This window comes from Haliotis rufescens, unplaced genomic scaffold, assembly GCF_023055435.1.
Source record: "Haliotis rufescens isolate VD_foot unplaced genomic scaffold, xgHalRufe1.0.p SCAF_7, whole genome shotgun sequence".
In the NCBI taxonomy this organism is placed as follows: domain Eukaryota; kingdom Metazoa; phylum Mollusca; class Gastropoda; order Lepetellida; family Haliotidae; genus Haliotis; species Haliotis rufescens.
In genome coordinates, this window is record NW_025964361.1 from 23,061,902 (window position 1) to 23,083,131 (window position 21,230).

General features: G+C 41.2%; 2 protein-coding genes across 5 annotated transcripts in view; one reads left to right on the forward strand and one right to left on the reverse strand.

Moving 5' to 3' along the window:
- The window catches only part of LOC124137453, a 46,546-nt gene extending 37,278 nt beyond the window's left edge, over positions 1-9,268 (reverse strand). For 2 of the 4 annotated variants that reach the window (XM_046503736.2, XM_046503735.2), the window contains exons 1-3: positions 9,140-9,268; positions 4,604-5,447; positions 1,753-1,903 (exon numbers count right to left, since the gene is read on the reverse strand). In XM_046503736.2, the coding sequence (XP_046359692.2) occupies positions 1,753-1,903; positions 4,604-5,369 (917 nt within the window). In that variant the 5' untranslated portion in view covers positions 5,370-5,447; positions 9,140-9,268. Of the gene's footprint in view, positions 1-1,752; positions 1,904-4,603; positions 5,448-9,139 lie in introns of those variants that run through there. The other 2 variants (XM_048387322.1, XM_048387321.1) reach the window with 2 other exon arrangements.
- Positions 9,269-12,079: 2,811 nt separating this feature from the next.
- Positions 12,080-14,280, forward strand: LOC124137517 (serine/threonine-protein kinase PLK4-like). Its single transcript, XM_046503850.2, has 2 exons — positions 12,080-12,166; positions 12,708-14,280. Exons 1-2 carry the CDS (start codon positions 12,109-12,111, stop codon positions 13,718-13,720), a joined length of 1,071 nt encoding a protein of 356 aa, XP_046359806.1. The 5' UTR covers positions 12,080-12,108; the 3' UTR covers positions 13,721-14,280.
- The last annotated feature ends 6,950 nt before the right edge of the window (positions 14,281-21,230 follow it).

Genomic DNA, 21,230 nt, shown 5'->3' on the forward strand with positions numbered 1-21,230 from the left:
AGGTCATATGTTATATAGTCGTCCGGCATCAAAAAATGTTAGTTTAAATTTGATTACTGAATTCAATGATATTAAACAGAACTTGAGTGCAATACCTAATCTTTCTACGCTTATTATTGAAGTCTTGTTCGGAGATGCACCGGAAGATGCCTTTGAAATATTACCAGGTCTATCGATTAAATGGCTAAAGAAACACCAACGTCAATGTTGCAGTATTATTCATATTGGAGCATCACCCATTGCAACCCTTGAGGGGGTCCAAATTATTAAAAGTGACAGCATTTCTCTTACTAAGATATTCATGCGGTATAATATACATTTGATAAGGTTGATGTATACTCTCAAAACATTTAAGCAAGACCAATTAAAGACTATTATATGATATAATAATATGGATTTATATCCAGCGCTCGATTATGTTGATGAATTTCGATTACATCAAATAAGCGACATAAAATATCGAATAGAGAAGGGGAGGGAGTTGAGACTTGGATTGTATAAAAAGTATCGCCGAGCCGTGAATGCTCTCGACGGAGTTGACACCGCGCTTGTAACAGCTGGCATGGGACTCGGTGTAGCCGGTGTTAGTTTATTATCAACTATAATCGCCGCGCCTATCGTGCTTGGCATGCAAATAGCCGCCGGAGTCTCAGGACTGGCAGGAATAGCGATAAAATTCATTTCTCGTAAGTTGCAAAAGAAAGCATTAAAACACGATTATAATCGGATACTCGCCGAAGCAAAGTTGCACAGCATTGAGGATCATATTTCAACAGCGATGGCTGATTGTAAGATATCTGAAGAGGAGTTTCGTTTAGTGTTGTCAGAACCAGTGGTATTAGTAGCGAAGACGAGGAAAAAAAGTTCATAGAACAGGGGAGACAACAATTAATCCGTGTCAAAACCAACATTTAGAAGAATGCTTACATAAATATATAATAATGAATTTAGTTTAATCTCATGACGACCGTTGAATCACATCATCATTTTTGCATAAAAAATTCCATCTGTAGTAGCAGTATAGGTATATAAATCTGGCTCCAGTTGAAGTGGTGGTCTAGGGTGGTGGTCTAAGATGGTGGTCTAAGGTGGAAGTCTGAGATGGTGGTGGTCTAAGGTGGTAGTCTAAGATGGTGGTATAGGGTGGTGGTTTAAGGTGGTGGTCTAGGGTGGTGGTATAGGGTGGTGGTCTAACGTGGTGGTCCAAGGTGGTGGTCTAGGGTGGTAGTTTAAGATGGTGGTCTAAGGTGGTGGTCTATGATGGTGATCTAAGGTGGTGGTCTAAGTTGGTTGTGTAAGGTGGTGGTCTAAGATGGTGGTCTAGGGTGGTGGTATAAGATGGCCGTCTAGGGTGGTTGTCTACCGTGGTGGTCTTACGTGTCGGTCTAAGGTGGTGGTATAGGGTGGTTGTCTAAGGTGGTGGCCTAAGATGGTGGTATAGGGTGGTTTCTAATGTGGTCGTCTAAGGTGGTGGTCTATTGTGGTAGTCTAAGATGGTGGTGTAAGGTGGTGGTTTAAGATGGTGGTCTAAGGTGGTGGTCTAAGGTGATGGTCTTTGGTGGTGGTCTTTGGTGGTGGTCTAAGGTGATGGTCTAGAGTGGTAGTCTAAGATGGTGGTCTAAGGTGATGGTCTAGGGTGATGGTCTAAGGTGATGGTCTAGGGTGGTGGTCTAAGGCAGTGCACATAATTCCTTTGTCATAAGCTGACCAGTGGAGCCAGTTATGATTCAGGTGTATATACATATATATCACCGTTTCCTGAATTTGTCCCTGACAGAGGAGACCATGGTATCAGTGGTTTTCTGGAGGAGCTGGGACTCCGATCTGCAGTTTTGGGACGATTGACTGAGACGGCCGACAGAAATATGCTCAGGTAGCATACTCTCTATCACACTCGCCACCACTGTCAACAAACAATGTTAACAACTATCATTACTAAATGTTATCATTTCTATCTCTCACAACCACTGTCAACAACACCGTTAACAACTGTTATCATTTCTATCTCTCACGACCACTGTCAACAACTCTGTTTACAACTGTTATCATTTCTCTCTCTCACAACCACTGTCAACAACACCGTTAACTGTTATCATTTCTATCTCTCACAACCACTGACAACAACTCTGTTTACAACTGTTATCATTTCTCTCTCTCACAACCACTGTCAACAACACGGTTAACAACTGTTATCATTTCTATCTCTCACAACCACTGTCAACAACAATGTTAACAACTGTCATTACTATATGTAATAATTTCTATCGCTCACAACCACTGTCAACAACTCTGTTTACAACTATTATCATTTCTCTCTCGCACAACCACTGACAACAACACCGTTGACAGCTGTCATCCTTTCTATCGCTCACCGCCATTGTCAAAAGCAATGTTAACAACTGTCCTCCTTTCTATCACACTCACCACCACTGTCAACAACACTGTTAACAACTGCCATCATGTCTATCACACTCACCACCACTGTCAACAACAATGTTAACAACTGCCATCATGTCTAACACACTCACCACCACTGTCAACAACACTGTTAACAACTGCCATCATGTCTATCACACTCACCACCACTGTCAACAACAATGTTAACAACTGCCATCATGTCTATCACACTCACCACCACTGTCAACAACACTGTTAACAACTGCCATCATGTCTATCACACTCACCACCACTGTCAACATCAATGTTAACAATTTCAATAATTTCTATCACACTCACCACCACTGTCAACAACTGCCATCATGTCTAACACACTCACCACCACTGTCAACAACAATGTTAACAACTGCCATCATGTCTATCACACTCACCACCACTGTCAACAACAATGTTAACAACTGCCATCATGTCTAACACACTCACCACCACTGTCAACAACAATGTTAACAATTGTCCTCCTTTCTATAACACTCACCACCACTGTCAACAACAATGTTAACAACTGCCATCATGTCTATCACACTCACCACCACTGTCAACAACAATGTTAACAACTGCCATCATGTCTAACACACTCACCATTACTGTCAACAACAATGTTAACAACTGCCATCCTTTCTATCACACTCACCACCACTGTCAACAACAATGTTAACAACTGCCATCATGTCTAACACACTCACCACCACTGTCAACAGCACTGTTAACAACTGTCCTCCTTTCTATAACACCCCCCCCCCCCCCCCCCCCCCCCACTGTCAACAACAATGTTAACAACTGTCATCCTTTCTATCACACTCACCACTACTGTCAACAACACTGTTAACAACTGTCCTCCTTTCTATCACACTCACCACCACTGTCAACAACACTGTTAACAACTGTCCTCCTTTCTATCACACTCACCACTACTGTCAACAACACTGTTAACAACTGCCATCATGTCTATCACACTCCCCACCACTGTCAACAACAATGTTAACAACTGCCATCATGTCTAACACACTCACCATTACTGTTAACAACAATGTTAACAACTGTCCTCCTTTCTATAACACCCCCCCCCCCCCCCCCACTGTCAACAACAATGTAAACAACTGTCCTCCTTTCTATCACACTCACCACTACTGTCAACAACACTGTTAACAACTGCCATCATGTCTATCACACTCACCGCCACTGTCAACAACAATGTTAACAACTGCCATCATGTCTATCACACTCCCCACCACTGTCAACAACAATGTTAACAACTGCCATCATGTCTAACACACTCACCATTACTGTCAACAACACCGTTAACAACTGTCCTCCTTTCTATCACACTCACCACTACTGTCAACAACAATATTAACAACTGTCCTCCTTTCTATCACACTCACCACCACTGTCAACAACACTGTTAACAACTGCCATCATGTCTATCACACTCACCACCACTGTCAACAACACTGTTAACAATAATTGTCCTCCTTTCTATCACACTCACCACCACTGTCAACAACACTGTTAACAACTGCCATCATGTCTAACACACTCACCACCACTGTCAACAACACTGTTAACAACTGCCATCATGTCTATCACACTCACCACCACTGTCAACAACACTGTTAACAACTGCCATCATGTCTATCACACTCACCACCACTGTCAACAACAATGTTAACAATTATCATCCTTTCTATCACACTCACCACCACTGTCAACAACACTGTTAACAACTGCCATCATGTCTATCACACTCACCACCACTGTCAACAACAATGTTAACAACTGTCCTCCTTTCTATCACACTCCCCACCACTGTCAACATTATTGTTAACAATTGTCATCCTTTCTATCACACTCACCACCACTGTCAACAACACTGTTCACAACTGCCATCATGTCTATCACACTCACCACCACTGTCAACAACAATGTTAACAACTGTCCTCCTTTCTATCACACTCCCCACCACTGTCAACATCATTGTTAACAATTTCAATCATTTTATCACACTCGCCACCACTGTCAACAACAATGTCAACAAAAAATGTCAAGTCATATCACATGGCAGAGATTTCTTTTTTACCAACCAAGCTTAATAAACTGATGATGACATGAACACAAATAAGAAATTGCCCTTGAAGAAAACACCTACCTGATACAAAGGCAGGGGGGTTAAGGAAAACCATACTCGTCTGAACTTGATAGCACTGATTTGTGAAGAGCAATACTGATGAATCTGGTTCTCCAAGCCAGTCATAGGATGATATAAGTTCGGAATCAAAACCTCTGCTGTTCCAGATGTTCCTGCACGCCATGTTCCTCCCAATATCAGATATTTCCAACTCCTCATCAGTATGTTCAAAGTAATACAACAGTTGAAGCAGCCATGATTGTTGGATATTCATAAGCGCCAGATCTGCCTGTTTATAACATAACACATCCTTCATCGCAGGGGAGACATAGCACATTTTAGATAATTTTGAAAATGATTGCTTGATTGTCAAAGCATCTAGACAAAGATTAAACAAGGTTGGGATATTTCGAACATGTGACCTTGAAATTTTATTTGAAATACCCAGAAATTCAAAAAAGTCATTGTCAATGATATCAATATTTTGGAATGGAAAATCAAATGTCGGCTGTAAGCTCTTCAGTTTATTTCTCCATCGTCTTTTTTGTTTCTTGCTACGGCCTTGTTTCCGTTCATTGTAATGACGCTCTGACTGTGAGTCAGTTGAGGGTGTGATGTGGATGGTGGGGGAGTTCTCCTCCATCGTGGTCCCTGGCTGCCGGGCATCTGTGGTGCCCACACTGAGATCCTGGAATTCAACATACTCACTGGAGTCTGTCAGGCTCACTGACTCCTCTGCTGAAAAATATTCCAGTTCATCTTGAGAGTTATCTCCCCTTTGAGCCATTTATCCTGGACTGGCGCTTGAATAAGCAGCCCCAGTTTTGTCTTGTACTGCACAGATGCTCACCCAAGACACAGGACACTGAAATAGATTTCATGTGAAGTAGGGCTGGGCTGGGATGGGTAACTCGGGTACCCGGGTCCGGTGGGTACTGAGTAGGACCCAGGTACCCACAGGACTACCTGGACCCGTGGTTAGTCACGTTATTTAAGAATATTGACTTTCACTTTGTGTGAGTTCATTGGAGTATGAACTTTCATAGAGTGGGGGCCAAACTGTATGAACGTCGGAGCTCACTCTATGAAGGTTCATACTCCAATGAACTCACACAAAGTGAAAGTCAATTCTTATAATTTTTGTATCACAATTTCTTACCTCAAAGTATGTAGGCCAAGGTCTAAACACAATTTTATTTAGTAGGCATGACTTCACGTTTACACTGACAGCCATACAACAACCAGCTATATCGCGGAGTAAAAATAGTTCCTCAAAAAGAGAGGTGACATAAGCGTATGGATGCACAATTTGCTCTTCAGAAACATCTTACGCAGCACATGTGCTCAAATCATATCCTCATTAGATGAGAAAGTTCTGTAAAGCACTCCCTCAGTTAGTCAGTCACAATGACAGCGCGTCGTAATACATTTACATCAAGTAGGCCTACAAGACGTCAAAATGGCCGACACAATAAACGTGACGGGAGAGATTTCCGAAGTTTTAATGAACCTGTGGCGGTTACATGTGTTAGTCATCATTGCTCAACTGGCCGATCATTGAAAGGTGAATAAAGATGCGTCAAACAGACACTAAGGTAAATTCATAGATTGCTGGAGACGGTCAGTGTCAGCCGAAGACACGGATCGAGTCGATACTACGATAGGTGTGCATTTCTTCGTTTGTACATTAGGATAGGCCGTAGCGAGGATATTCGTAAACAATCATGCAGTCACGCTCTCTGACATTTCTCAATGTATACTGAAACGCGGAGACCAAGAATAAAGGTTCTAAATGATCAGAAAGAACACTTATGTATGTTTTCGTGCTTGGGAATTCCCAGGGGTTTCCCCAGGAATGTGGAAGTAGTCCGTCAGTGTTTACGTCATTTCAAGGACACGGTCTCGTGAAAAACGTATGAACGTCAAATTGAGTCGTTCATACACTTAGGAACGCCGATTTCGCTGTCATGTGACCGACCTCTCGTCCAATGGAAAAGCCGTATATCGTGTAAACTTCAAATTAAAATATCATTTAAGGATTGACTGTGTAGCGGATTCTTACAAAAGTTTGCACATCTGTTTTTCGATTCATACCTCAATGAACCGAAAAAAATATACAGTCAATGCTTATAATTTAATTCGACAATGTAAAACATGTTTTATCTACAATAGTTTAACCAAAAACAGTTGCATATATCAAAACGGACAAAAATGACCACATTGATAAACATTCCAGGTGTAGGAATACATACAGTGGCTTGACATGAATCAGGTGATCGTTTAATTTATGCACATAACTTGACACGCCTACACAGTCAGTAGCCAATCAACGGGGGGTGGGATTAAAACAATGTTCATTGGACCTGTCAATTAAGGCAAGAGGCGAAAAGAACTGCAACAGTCAGACTGTAACGAACCGGAAGAAATATGTCCGAGAGAAGGCGGCTGTTTCAAATAACATGGTCATTTACTGCGTGATTGAAACATTACTTCCCTGATTACGGTAAAACACAGTTGGAGAAATGCTAGTTATAAATGAAACCTGAAGACATTAAAGTTGAACCAGGGCGAGCGGGAAAAAACAGGCGAGCGAGCCTGCATGTTTGCTGTTTCATTCATTCTCGGCCTTCGGTTTCAAAGGGTAGTTTGAACAATGAATATGCATGAAAGTCGCTAAATGTCCTTTGCATGACGATACACGTGAGCAGAAAGGGAATTCCTTCGACTGTAATATTGGGATTCCCCGACATTCCGCAGTAATAAAAGTAGTGCGCCGCGGTGGGCGTGGCTTAATTTTTTACATTCATTGGGAAATGAACACACTCCGTCGCAGTGGTGACTCAGCATAACACCACTGCCACAGGCTAATTTGCATATCACGTGACCGGACTTTTCTCTTGTTTGTAAACAAACGCGCTTTTTCAGAAATCAGTATAGAACAGACTAATGCAAGTATTTGGGGGCGCTTTACATATTGTTTTGCATAACTATATAGATATGCTACTACAACTGCGACAGTGAGTTGCATGACAATATATATTTATGCATCAAAGTGACCGTGTCGCTAGCTCTCCGTTGGGCTTCGATGACAGCACGTGGAGCCGTACAACCAATGTAAACATAGGATAACTACGCAAAATCAAGTAGATTTTTACGTATTTGCATACTTTCTCAATGAAAGTTAACCATTCTTTGACATTTGTTTATGAAAATGTGTAGACTTGTCAAACATGAAACGGATGAAAAGCATATGCAATATCTTGAATGGACTGTGAAAGATGTGACGAATCGTCACATGGCGCTGGCCTGTGGCAGAGGTACTATGCTAGCTGGCTGCCGGCCGCATGGAACTCTGGGTAGGAGAGTGGGAAATGAATTCAATAACACGTGACCAATTCAGCTAATCAGAATGCAGGAATTTCCATGAACACAACAAAAATTTAATAATATATTGTTGAATGACAAAAATTAACCCTATGGTTACACTACAAGTCACTAATGTTCGCATTTCTTTCTGACTATGCACTCATTCCTTCTGATTTTTCATATGGTTGACTAAACATATAACTTTAATTCAACTTCAGTGTATGAATGACCCTTATTTTTTAATACATGTATCTAAATACGTTTTGCCAGGGCTATGCTAAAAATATGTTACCAATCGGACATTTTAAGACATCTCCTGAGACCTACAATGGGTACCCGGGTAGGGTCGGGTTATAGGGGGATGTGTACCCGGGTAGTAATTGTGACTCGTCCCAGCCCTAATGTGAAGGAATGACACCAGTACTTTGATAGCTTGATAGAAATTCACAGATATCTTGCAAATTACACACTCAAGTAAACTTTTAAGTTCTCTTGTTACACAAAGCATGTACACCAAAGCAGTTTATGAAGTACATATGATATGAGGGCTTACTCAGGGAAGTCAAACCAGAGACCATATAATCTATTATATGGTCTCCGGTCAAACTAAAGGATTGAGCAGTAATGCATACATAAATAACTTTTGGAGGGGGGATAAGTCTTTCTCATTACCGTAGTACCTGCATGTGCACACAGCGACACCAGTGGGCCCACCACTGGTCATTAGGGCTGGGACGAGTCCAAATTTACTACACGGGTACCCAACCCCCTATTATCCGACCCTACCCGTGTACCCGCTGTAGGTCTCAAGAGATAAGTACAAAATGTCCGATTGGGAAACGTTTGACCGTACTCCTGTCAAAATGTATTTAGATACAGGTATAAAATGACCTGGTCATGCATACACTGAAGTTGACTGAAGTTTCATCTTTATGCAAACATATAAAGTCGGAATGAATGTGAACATTTGTCACTTATATTGTAACCATAGAGTTCTAGATAATTTTTGTCATGAAACAATATAATCACGTGATTAACCACGGGTCCGGGTAGTCCTGTGGGTACCCGGGTCCTTCTCAGACCCGAGTACCCGAGTTACCCGTCCCAGTCCTGCTGGTCATGCACACTGACATTGAATTGAAAGTAAACAGCTTCAGGAACAGTTTGCTGTTTAAATGAAACTGTACTCACGAAAAGTTGATATGGACTTTCAGACATGCGATTGAGCAATAACGACGTGTATGCTAATCCATACAAGGGGCGTTTAATCTGATGATACGGCATTGTTTACAAAGGGAGGGCATGCTCAGGTAACAACGTGATTGCTTGCCACTAAAACTTTTCTTTAACGTTTTCTCTCTTATCTGTTGTGACGTGTTGATACTGTTGTCGATTTTATCTTTAGACTTCACTGACCATCGTTGTTGTTTTTCATTACATACGTTCTTGCTAGCGGAAACGGTATTTCACTCCTGAGACAAATCTAAGAAATTGCGCAGTACATTATTCTGAAGTGAAAATGTTCAGAAGATGCACAAATTGGCTAAAACGGAACTTAGACCTAAGTGTGTTTAATAAATTGTTTATGTGATTTCGTAACATGTAATTAAGATAATTATTACATGTTTAGGCGAGCTACGAGAGGAAACTGACAAACTGCCACGGGTGAATTAATAGTCGTCCTCTATTATGCATCATTATTATATCTCTAATATGGTATTTACGCTAGGTATAGATGGTCAATGGTATGAGTCTGAGAGTCTGTTCGTGTCATAGTATTCAAAACTAACAAGATTGTATTTAATGTCAGTTATTACAGGTAAGAACGTAATATTCGCTGTTTGGGGTTATTATTCCGACAAAACAGGTTAAAAGAAAATATAGGTATACGTAACAACTGAGATTATAAATGTGAAGCTAAAACATATTTATAGAAAAATAGTGACTGACGGGAGAATCATTCGTCATATTTACATACGAAGCATTTGCAAGTGGGGCGTGACCAGTTGAAAGAGGATAAAGGCGACAGATAACTATCCTATAGCTACCTATTCAGCTGTAACGGACACGCGTACCATTATGTATTGCCAACTATTCCACTTATCATCACACTTCTCGCAAAGACAGGTAAATCGGTTTGTTTTTTTGTTTTTTCCCCGTGTGTTCAATTCCAAGACAAGCATATTATTTAAAGATATAATGAATGTAAAATTGAAAAATGTTGGCTGAGAATGTTGTGTGGTAACATTTGCAAACATTATGTTAAAATCGGTGTATGTTGTCTGTGTTGAATAGTATGATATGGATGAAGTTTGTTAGATGGCAAGTATTGTCTATATGCTGGGTGGTAAACAACCTGCTATAACCACTTGGTCAGATTGAGTTCCCTATTACAGAGATGGGTCTTCGGGTATGAATATATAAATATTTCGAGCCATTATTTCTTGGACTTATGTGAAGCTATTGGTTTCTGTGTCAAATAGTACAATCATATAATGGTGCCGTTCCCGCAAACGAAATCTTTCCGTTTCCATCGCGAAAATATGACCTTTTAGTTAGATCTGATGCCATACATTTCTGTGTGGAGAGTTGTGTCCAGTAAAATATCTGAGTTCCGCTTCCATGGGATAATTTGCAACTGAGGGTAGGGATTGTGTACAATGCCACACTCATAAACCTTTCAGCATTTCTCTCAGGAAAGTAAGAACGTGTATCTTAACATTTTGAAAACAGATCTGAAGTTTAACTTTCTGTATTTCGTTTAAAATATTTGTACGAATATTGGGCTTTTGTGTAAACATCAAACAAGTAAGTAAATGAAGGTGCCTATTATTGTTTGGGGAACTTTATCCAACTCACTTCACATTCATTGTCCACCTATATATTCGGCATCTTATGTGAAGGTCGAGTGTTAATAATCAACTCAAGAGTACATTGTATTGGAAATTCTACCATGACATTGATGAATGCTTGATTCTGATTGGTTAAAAACAGGTTTCCTTTTTGCTACGGAAACCCCTTTCAAATATATTAAGCCTTTTCACAAAAAAACGTGCGTATGAATACATAGATAGCCTACATATCGATTCATAAAAAAATGGCTGCCGATCGATCACCGCCATATGAACTGTAAAACATATCTGTATTTCCTCTAATACACGCTGGGTCTCTAATACCAGTCAGGTCTCTAATACACGCCGAGTCAAGGGCTCTCGCGAAATTAATAGACGGCGTAGTGTCAAATAGAGGAAATACGGTAGTTTGTATCGGATGTTTGGGGCGTTCTAGGCCGCAACCCTGACTGCTTCGGTGATGACATTAAAAGATTTAACGAAGGCATATCTTTTGCATACAAATGAAATGTTTATGAAACTGTTAGAGAAATGTTCTATGGTGACCAGAATCGGAACAATTTAAGCTATTTCCTCATTGAAACAACCGACAATGAAAGTAAAATATAACATTATAAAAATTGTTTGAAAAAACTTCATTCATGACAACCACCACCGTTAGAATTTGTCAGGAGGGGATTTGAAAGTCCATCAGAAAGCACTCCCCTTCGAAAACAATGTCCAAACTGAAGTGACAGCTTATCAAACTTGATGAAATTCATTTCAGAACACGCACAATTAAGAACATCATACACGATCCACTATTTCTGGGACACAAATGTCTATGTTCTGTCACTATTTGGCCGACAAAGCGCTCGGTTCAAAATTATATTAAAGAGGTATCTATTCTACAGTGGGACTGCATCAAATTTTAAAACACACTAGGTTTATCTCCTAAATGAAGGGATTGTTTCGGTATTTTTTCCAAACATAATTGTACTGATGACTTTTGATTTTGATACTCTGTACCACAAAGGCAGAGTGAGCGTTAAACACACAAACATAGAAATTGTTTGAATGCTCCATTAAAAAAGTATTGTAATGACTGAAAAACATTTCGTTTCAAACAAATTATTCCATACCATCTCCACACACTCGTGTAGCTCGGGGTGACGGAATGAACCGAGTGCTGACGAATGGAGAGTTCGCTGATGGCAGATAGTTTTACGTCACAATCGCCTGACGTCATAGAAAGAAGACGTCACAGCAAAAGCCATCGCGCTTCTATACAAGACGTGTTTTCGAGTCCGATGTATTTTCCAAACAGAAATGGCAAACTGGTGGTTTCTCGGTGATGTTATAAGCACAACAATAGAAGAAGACTTTGGTGAGTTATTTAAAAAACGTATCCTTGACAAACATATGATAAATTAGTCTTATTGAAGATGAACTAGGTATTGTTTGGAAGCAAATATGTTCAAATGTCTTAGTGTGTCAGAATGGAAGTATTGTGTGTTGCGATCTGTGATGGATAAAACTGTTTCAACAGGTGAACGCATTAAGAATATGTATAATTCTTTTAAAAAAACGTTGTTTGAAATGCATTAACAATTCCTAATAATGGACAGTTTCTCTCATCCCAAAGAATCACGAGACACGTAATTAGTCAATTTTTGGTCTCTCTCTACGTTAAATAGTACAAGGATATAAAATGCCGTTTCCTGTTTATGTTCCAAAGATTTAAACTTCCATACGGATACATAATATCTGTAAAAGTAAATACATCAAGTCTATGTTATCGCTTTTCGAACAGCTATTTGGAAACGATATGAGTTTTTTTTATATACATGTCCAAATATACATTTACCCATGCAACAGGTAGCAGAAATTTAAAATGGGTTGGTAGAATGTTGTTTGTTTCTATCCAGGTTCCCAGTTAAGGTTAACTCTTTGCATTGAAGACCAGCATAACGCTGCTGCGGAGTTATGGGGAAGACATCTTTGTTGCGACAACAGGACTCTCGAAAGCATCGAGCGATTAATATCTCCATCATCTATCACCCGCGTGGATGTCTCGACTCCATCATCGTGGGCATGTTGGAAGCCACCACAATACGAGGATATATTCCTTGGCCGTACCATCCGTGGGTACACGTTCCAGAGTGTAATAAAGTCAGGAGGAACCGCCACCGTATATAAGGTGGAGAAAAATGGGCGGACATACGCAGCGAAAGTCTCGCTCCCAAATCAACTCCACCCGGATACAATATCCAAGGCATGGGCTACAGAATTAAGCATTATGAGTCAGTTGAAGCACAAAAATATAATTGGAGTTTATGACCTGTTTCCCCATCATGGACTCCATGTGATCATAATGGAGTATTTCGATGGCTGCGATCTGGCCGACTTCATTGCCTGTAACAACAAATCCCAGAGACAAAGAGCTTTGAAAAAGATCGCGAGGCAACTCGTTAAAGCCATCAAATACTTCCATAAGCACAACATTGCTCATCGGGATATCAAGCCGGCCAATGTACTGATCGGAAAAGATTTGAAAGTCAAAATAATCGACTTTGGGGGCGCCATGAAGCTGAGACCGGAAGATACATTGCTGGACCGGAAGCCGACTATAAGCACTCCGCAGTACACCCCACCAGAGGTACACGCAAGGGAACGGCGTTCATCAGGCGACATCTGCATGAAAGCATTTGATATGTGGAGCCTTGGAGTGTCCTTATATGAAAGTTTGACAGGAAAGCGGCCCAACTTCTACAACTCCACAATGGGAACAGACACTGTCATTACTCAGCCCGATTTCAGTGTTTTTGAAAGTCGAGACAGAAGGTTACTTTGTTTGGTTAAGAAATGTCTGGATATGAATCCAGAATCGAGAATCACGGCTAAAACGGCACTAAAAGAAAAATATTTCAGGCGTTTCTAGATTATTTCTATACCCTGCTTATACCGTAGCCAGCCGTAAACCGTCAGTGCTGCCCTTTGGCGTACCTTCTGAAACGCTTATTTATGGCACAGATTAAGTGCCAGGTAAGCCCCGGGGATGTATATAACAAAAAGGTCCCCAGTAACCCATGCTTGTCGGAAGAGGCGGCTAAATAGAGAACGGATGGTCAGGCTCTATGATCCGCCGGTGTGTGTTTCATGGAACCCAGATGTCGTGGTTCCCTGCCCACCATTTCGGTCACAACAAAGTTCCATTGCTTAATCAGATATCTTACCATGCTTGGCACTATTGTATAAACACAGAACTAGATCACGACCACAGTGAAATACCATCAACGACTGTACTTCATATAAAACCCAAATTCAGGTCAGACCATGTTATTATTGGAACTTGTTTTGCATATATCTTAATATTTCAAACCACCGTGTGAACATGCATGGGTGAGGTACCAATATTATACTGAAAGTGCTTTTTTTCCTGTTGCCAGATCACATGTCGTTCTCCTTTGGACATTGTGATGAATAAACTATTTCAATAGATCTGCATATTGTTTTTTGAGTTTATGAAGCATGGTCAGACAATAATGTTCCGAACATCCTTATTTAGTAAGGGGGTATTACTTGTGAATTAATAGGGCACTGTATCTCACCTGGATATATAACCAACAGCTTAAAATGTCAACAAAGACACCCACTTCACAGACGTTTGTAGTCCTTAACCCTACAAGAGTAAGAAAACTCATGAGTGGGTGGAGCTTATGTGACCTCGTAACACTTACGTACGTACGTACGTACTGCTTCTCACCTGAACACAGAAGTACATCGGACTTCTGCCGAGTAGTTACAGTATACACCGTATGCCGGCACTGCATTAGTTGCGGTACAATCAATATTACCTGAAACAACCTGCAACGTGTTTGTGAAATAATTAAACATTCATATCAACGAATCCCTCTAAAACTAACAAAGCGAACTGTAAATTGCAAAGTGGTATTGAAAAATTGTGTATTAGGAAAGAATGTCATTTCAGGTCTTTGAAAGGCATTTAGAAGTGATACACATAAGGACGAGAATATATAGATGTCAACTTCTTTCTTATGAGGAACACAACGTTTCGGAGAACATGCTTACTCCTTCATCTGGTGAAAGAATGCCATGAGGCAGAGAGCATATATACTCACACGCAAAAGAAACGCAAGTCGAGTATGCAGTATACATGTTATTTATTTTCAACAGTTAAGACAAGAAATACTAATAGGGCAAGATTGACAAAAAATTGACTGAAGACAGTTTAATGGATTAAAAGGCAGATGACATAATTGTTTTTTTTTCGAATGTTAAGGGCTCACTCAGTTTCGTGTCAATACCCAAAATGTCAGTCAATATAGTGGTGTGACCACCATTAGCATTGATAACTGCCAAACATCTCCTGTACATTGAGTGGATCAGACGATTTGTGAAGGCCCTAGGGATCCTCCTGCACACATCCAGAGTAGCTGTGCGTAGTTCATTGGCAGTTGTAGGGACTGGGCGCACATTGTGCAGACGCCTTTGAACCTCATCCCGCAAATGTTCGATGGGGTTCAGATCAGGGCTGAGGGCTGGCCACGGTAGAACACGGATGTTGTGTTGTTGCAGAAAGGCCATGGTAGCTCTGGCAACATGGGGACGAGCGTTGTCCTGCTGGAAAATGTGTTGTTGATGTTGTGCAAAAAAATGGAACAACGTGGAGTCTGATCACTTGGGCGATATACCGCTGAGCAGTGACGCCGTGTCCCCGACCTTGACCAATATTCAGAAAGCACATGGGTCCAAGTCTCGCATTAAGTCCAATCCCTGCCCATATCATGACGCTAGGTCCACCCCATGGACCCCTTTCCACAGCGTTTTTGTCAGCGAAACGATCACCTCGACGCCGCCAAATTCTGACTCTTCCGTCTGCATGGGAGACGCAAAAGCGACTTTCATCAGAGAAGATGACACGCCTCCACACACGATGACGCCAATTGTGATGACCCTGTGCCCACTGTAGTCGTGCTTGTCGATGCCATGGTTGGAGAACAGGACGACGTGCTGGTCGGCGACATCTGAGGTTGTTTGAACGGAGACGTCGGATCACAGTGTCCCGGATAATGTGTCGATTATGTGTTCCTATGGTCTGTCGAGCACTTTCACTTTCAGTTAGGAACGGATGTCGCTGGTGTTAACGGGTAATCTGCCGATCTTGTCGAGGTGTGGTGACCCTAGGACGACCGCTCCGAGGAAGGTCATCTGTGGTCTGCGTAGCATTGTATCGATGCAGAAGACGGTAAATTGTGGTTATGTTAACGTTGAAATGACGGGCAACATCTTGGACAGACTCTCCAGCTTCCAAACGTCCGATAGCCTGGTTTCTCTGAATTTGAGTTAGGCGTGGCATTGGTAACTAAGGAGTGGTAGGCCCAGGAATCGGCCACAGTTTTATACCCACTACAGTTCGTGACAGTTGGTGCATTTTTGTTTTCGCGAGAAATTGGTGCATGATACCCACATATTCATTGAAATGGTGCGTTTTGGCGATTCGTTTTTTACGTTGCGTTTTTACTCGGGGCTTCCAAAATGCAACCAAAAATATCGATAACACCATCAGGCTTCACTACATGCTAAAACTCGTATCAATTTATGGTTCAGTGTTTGTTACCTATTTGCTTAAAACCACTTGCGTTTCTTTTGCGTGTGAATATATATAGTAGTATATATAATATGTTTCATTGGGCTGAAGATAGACCACATAGGCATTATAAATAGTAGAGATGTTTTATTGGGGATGAAGATGGACCCCATAGCTATTATTAATAGTAGTGATGGTTTACTGGGCTGTAGATAGACCCCACAATCATTAAACATCGTAGTGATGTTTTATTTGGGATGAAGATGGACCCCATAGCCATTATTAATAGTAGTGATGGTTTACTGGGCTGTAGATAGACCCCACAATCATTAAACATCGTAGTGATGTTTTATTGGGGATGAAGATGGACCCCATAGCCATTATTAATAGTAGTGATGGTTTACTGGGCTGTAGATAGACCCCACAATCATTAAACATCGTAGTGATGTTTTATTGGGGATGAAGATGGACCCCATAGCCATTATTAATAGTAGTGATGGTTTACTGGGCTGTAGATAGACCCCACAATCATTAAACATCGTAGTGATGTTTTATTGGGGATGAAGATGGACCCCATAGCCATTATTAATAGTAGTGATGGTTTACTGGGCTGTAGATAGACCCCACAATCATTAAACATCGTAGTGATGTTTTATTGGGGATGAAGATGGACCCCATAGCCATTATTAATAGTAGTGATGGTTTACTGGGCTGTAGATAGACCCCACAATCATTAAACATCGTAGTGATGTTTTATCTGGGATGAAGATGGACCCCATAGGCACAATGTATTATAGTAGTAATGGTGTAATGGGCATTAAAAAAACGTAACTGTATCATACCAAAATGTATGTGTCGCAAAGAGTGAGTTCGTTACTTTGGTGTGTGGTCGCTTTGAGTAGTATTTTAGTTATATAACAGCGTGTCATTTTGATGCTGGATAAAAGGAGAAAATGATGCAGGCCTTAGATGTTTACCACTTCGGTGAGACCAACGAGGGACTGGTCTTGAGCTGACAAACCTACAAATATAATCAGGGATTGGAACCCACGATCTTAGTTTTCTGGCGCGCTAAAGGAATTTTGTTTGTTTGTTTGTTGTTTTACGCCGCACTCAGCAATATTCCAGCTATATAACGGCGGCCTGTAAATAATGCAACATACATTCCGTTCTTAGATACAACATTACTGTCGTACCATGTAGATCCCTTTGGGTGAATATACACATAACAATATAACACGTGTCTTTTAAGTCCAAACAGTGACTTGTCAAGTGATAGCTAGGTATGCACCACTTTCTGTGATACATGAAGTTTTAACATGATCTATACGATTCTGTTTTATATGAGAACACAAATTCCACCTGAAGGTCTTCCAAAATTTGCTATACTTTTTTTTCATAAAGTTGTTATATTCGTAGAACCAGAGACCATATACCGGTCTATATATGTATCAGTTTAGGGTCTCTGGTAGAACGTATCATCAAATTTAGTTTCTGGGTCTATGTTTCTGTCAAACCATTTATGTCAAATGATTTTAAAATGAAAGACACTCACAATTAGATAAGTTTGAGAGCAGTCCTAATATACGAGTTTCACAGCATTCATGATAATTCTAGTAGGTTCAGACGGTGCCCCCTGTATATCCGGGCCCTGGACACACCCCTATCTGTTCTGTGTCGGTCTCTCACCTCTCTCTGCCCCCGTTACCCATGTCGGCCCGACGTGTGTGTTCCGTCACGTGCCTCTGTCATAGACAGACTGCAGTGTGAGTCTATATTATAACTCCCCTAAAGTAACTTCTGATTGATCCATTCATAGAGACGAAGCTATCATTTACAGAAAGATATTTGGACATTTTCAATTAATTTGTTGTACGATGAACCGCAATTTGAAGCTCCGTAACACAAGATCGGAACGACAACACTGTCAGATATTTTAAGGCGCCTTGCAATGAAAAGTATCCATTATTCATCATCGTAATTGATAAATCTGATTGATTTGTTTGCTTGAAGTGTAAGACTACTGAATGTGTTGCTCCACAACAACTTGGGAGTGAAAGCCGTTCCTAAATTTAACATTAAATCACAACAGTTTGTTCATACTAAGCCTCTTCGAAACACCATAATTTAATTTTATTTAAATTTAACTCCTTTCCTAGAAATTTTAAAGAACGTTTATTTTCTACTGCAGCACTGCCATAACAAACGAAACATCGTCTGCGTATTATAATGCAATTAGATAATATGGAATCTCACTATTAACAAACATGACCACCATTTTGTTCAAACACCATTGTGCGTTCATTTAAAAAGGTTTAAACTTCGTTGAATGGAAATCCATTAACTTGATATGTCGTTTATCAGTGTATCGTTATGGTCCCAGCAGAAGCCTATGTTCTTGTATAGGCACTCCGCATGTGTCGAACTAGCCCGAGATAGGTCGACATATTTCCGATGGTCCCGGGGTCTCTCCGCTAACGAAGTGTCATTGTAGCATCAAGTATGTTATCAATGTCCAATGTCTGAAGGCCATGTGTGGCGACCATGGCTTGAAATTATAAACTGAGTAAACCGAAACTGACTCTCACCCGCTCACACTTACACGAGGGTGGCTGGCGGCTAGATTCACCCATAGACGTAAAATGTTTGCTCACGCTCAAAATACATTGGCACCTGCAGTCGTAGAATATATAGGAACCATTCGTAATTCAAGCACAACCGTGAGCTAATGTCTCTACGGTTACTATATTGAGTGAGTGAGTTGGGTTTAACGCCGCTTTTAACAGTATTCCAGTTATATCGCGGCGTGTCAGCTTAATGTGGGAAGAAAGCCCGAAGTGATGCAGGCCTCTTTTTACCACTTCGGTGAAACCCAAGAGCACGGGTATGGTACGCGCTGACAAACCTAGAAACATAATCGGAGCGAACAGGGATTCGAACCCACAATCATAGGTCTCTGGCGTGCCCAAGGGACGCAACTCTACACAGCGAATCGCGGCACCTTTGACGATTGGGCCACCCGAGCCACCCGTCACTTTCTGATCACATCAGTCCTATGAATGGACCCCTGTCTTCCCAGCGTACGCAAGTCCCTCCTCGTAGTCTTAGCCTACTAGTCTATATCCACACATAGCGGTTGGGCAGTCATTCCACAGCTGTTGTTTCAAAACCCTTAAAACTACTTCCAACTTCATGATTGTATATCCTGCATGATAAACACGTAGGAAGTGTAAGAATAACTAAGTTAGTCTGGTTAGATCAAGTGATAGCTAGGCGTTCCGACTTCTGTGTCGTTTATTTGAGCATGTGCGCTTGATCACTGTACAGTAAGTAGGTCAGCACTATAAAGATAGCGCTACACGCTCGGCGTCACTCGATCGGGATACAGCGCGGATCGCTGCAACAACCGGTTGTGCAGAGAACTATTTTTAACGATACAATGGCGTCCAAAGAAACGTGGCCGGAGCTTGTGGGCAAGGTAACTATATCTAAGCTTGACCATTTTTGTACATACAGCTGTGTGACTCCAGTAAGACTGATAACAGCTTGCAGATGTTTCAAAACGAACCATGTGTGTTGTTAACAGATACCAACCCGGCTCACCAACCACAATGCGATAGTTTCTTACTTAGACTTCAACCCGTGAAGATCCGGGGTAGAATAGGTTTTCAGCAACCCATGCTTGCCGTAAAAGGCGACTATGCTTGTCGTTAGAGGCGACTAACGGGATCGGGTGGTCAGACTCGCTGACTTGGTTGATGCGTGTCATCGATCCCATTTGCGTGGATGGGTGCTCATGATGTCAATCTCTGGATTGTCTGGTCCAGACTCGATTATTTACAGACCGCCGTCATATAGCTGGAATATTGCTGAGTGCGGCGTTAAACAACAAATCAGACCAACCAACTTAAAACATTAGACTTAAAAATTACTTCCGTATTTTTGTGTTGATCACGAAACGATGTATCAACTGCAGTGTCGCATTGCCAGCTGAATTTTATCGTGCTGTGTTACCATGTTTATATGGTAGTCGCGGTCACAGGCCCCTGAAGTAGGATAGTGATATTACTGAAACACTGGACACATATATATAAATGGACAAGGTACGTCACTAGCCATCTTGGCCGAAGTTGACATACACTGAATCGTTTAAATTAAATGGAAATGTTTGCATGTCATGTTTATAATACCTCCCCACCTCCATCCGCTTACGACCTGCATGTCACATACATTCATTTTTTGCATTATTACCTATATCGGGTGATTTAATTGAAATATTGTCTCAGTCGCGGCTGTGGGTCACGGAAGTAAACAAAAATGGCCTCGAGCGCTCTGATTGGTACATATCACCATGTGCGTTTGTTATGGTTGGAGCGCAGACCAATCAGAGCGCTCGAGGCCATTGAGAGGGATTTTTGTTTCCGTTTTGTTTTTTTAACGGTGTTTCAGTGACATCACTATCCTGCTTTAGGGGCCTGTGGTCGCGGTAACTTGTAGTACGGTTTACCCTGACCATTTGGCTTTGTATTAACGTGCTTGTAAATCATGAACACAACTAGACTAGACTAGTCACATATCTGATTATTAGGGTGAAAGGGTACATCTTGCCCTCGTCACGCCGAGATTCGACATGACAAAATGGGTATTCTTCTTTTGCGATGTTTCTCGATTACTGAATATCGATAAAGATAAATACACATGAAGTACATAATAAGTGTTATACCCACTTTATCTTTGTATAGGTGGCACGGGTGGCCCAGTCGTCTGAGGCGCCGCAATTCCCTGTGCAGAGTTGCGTCCCTTTGGCACGCCAGAAACCTATCATTGTGGGTTCGAATCC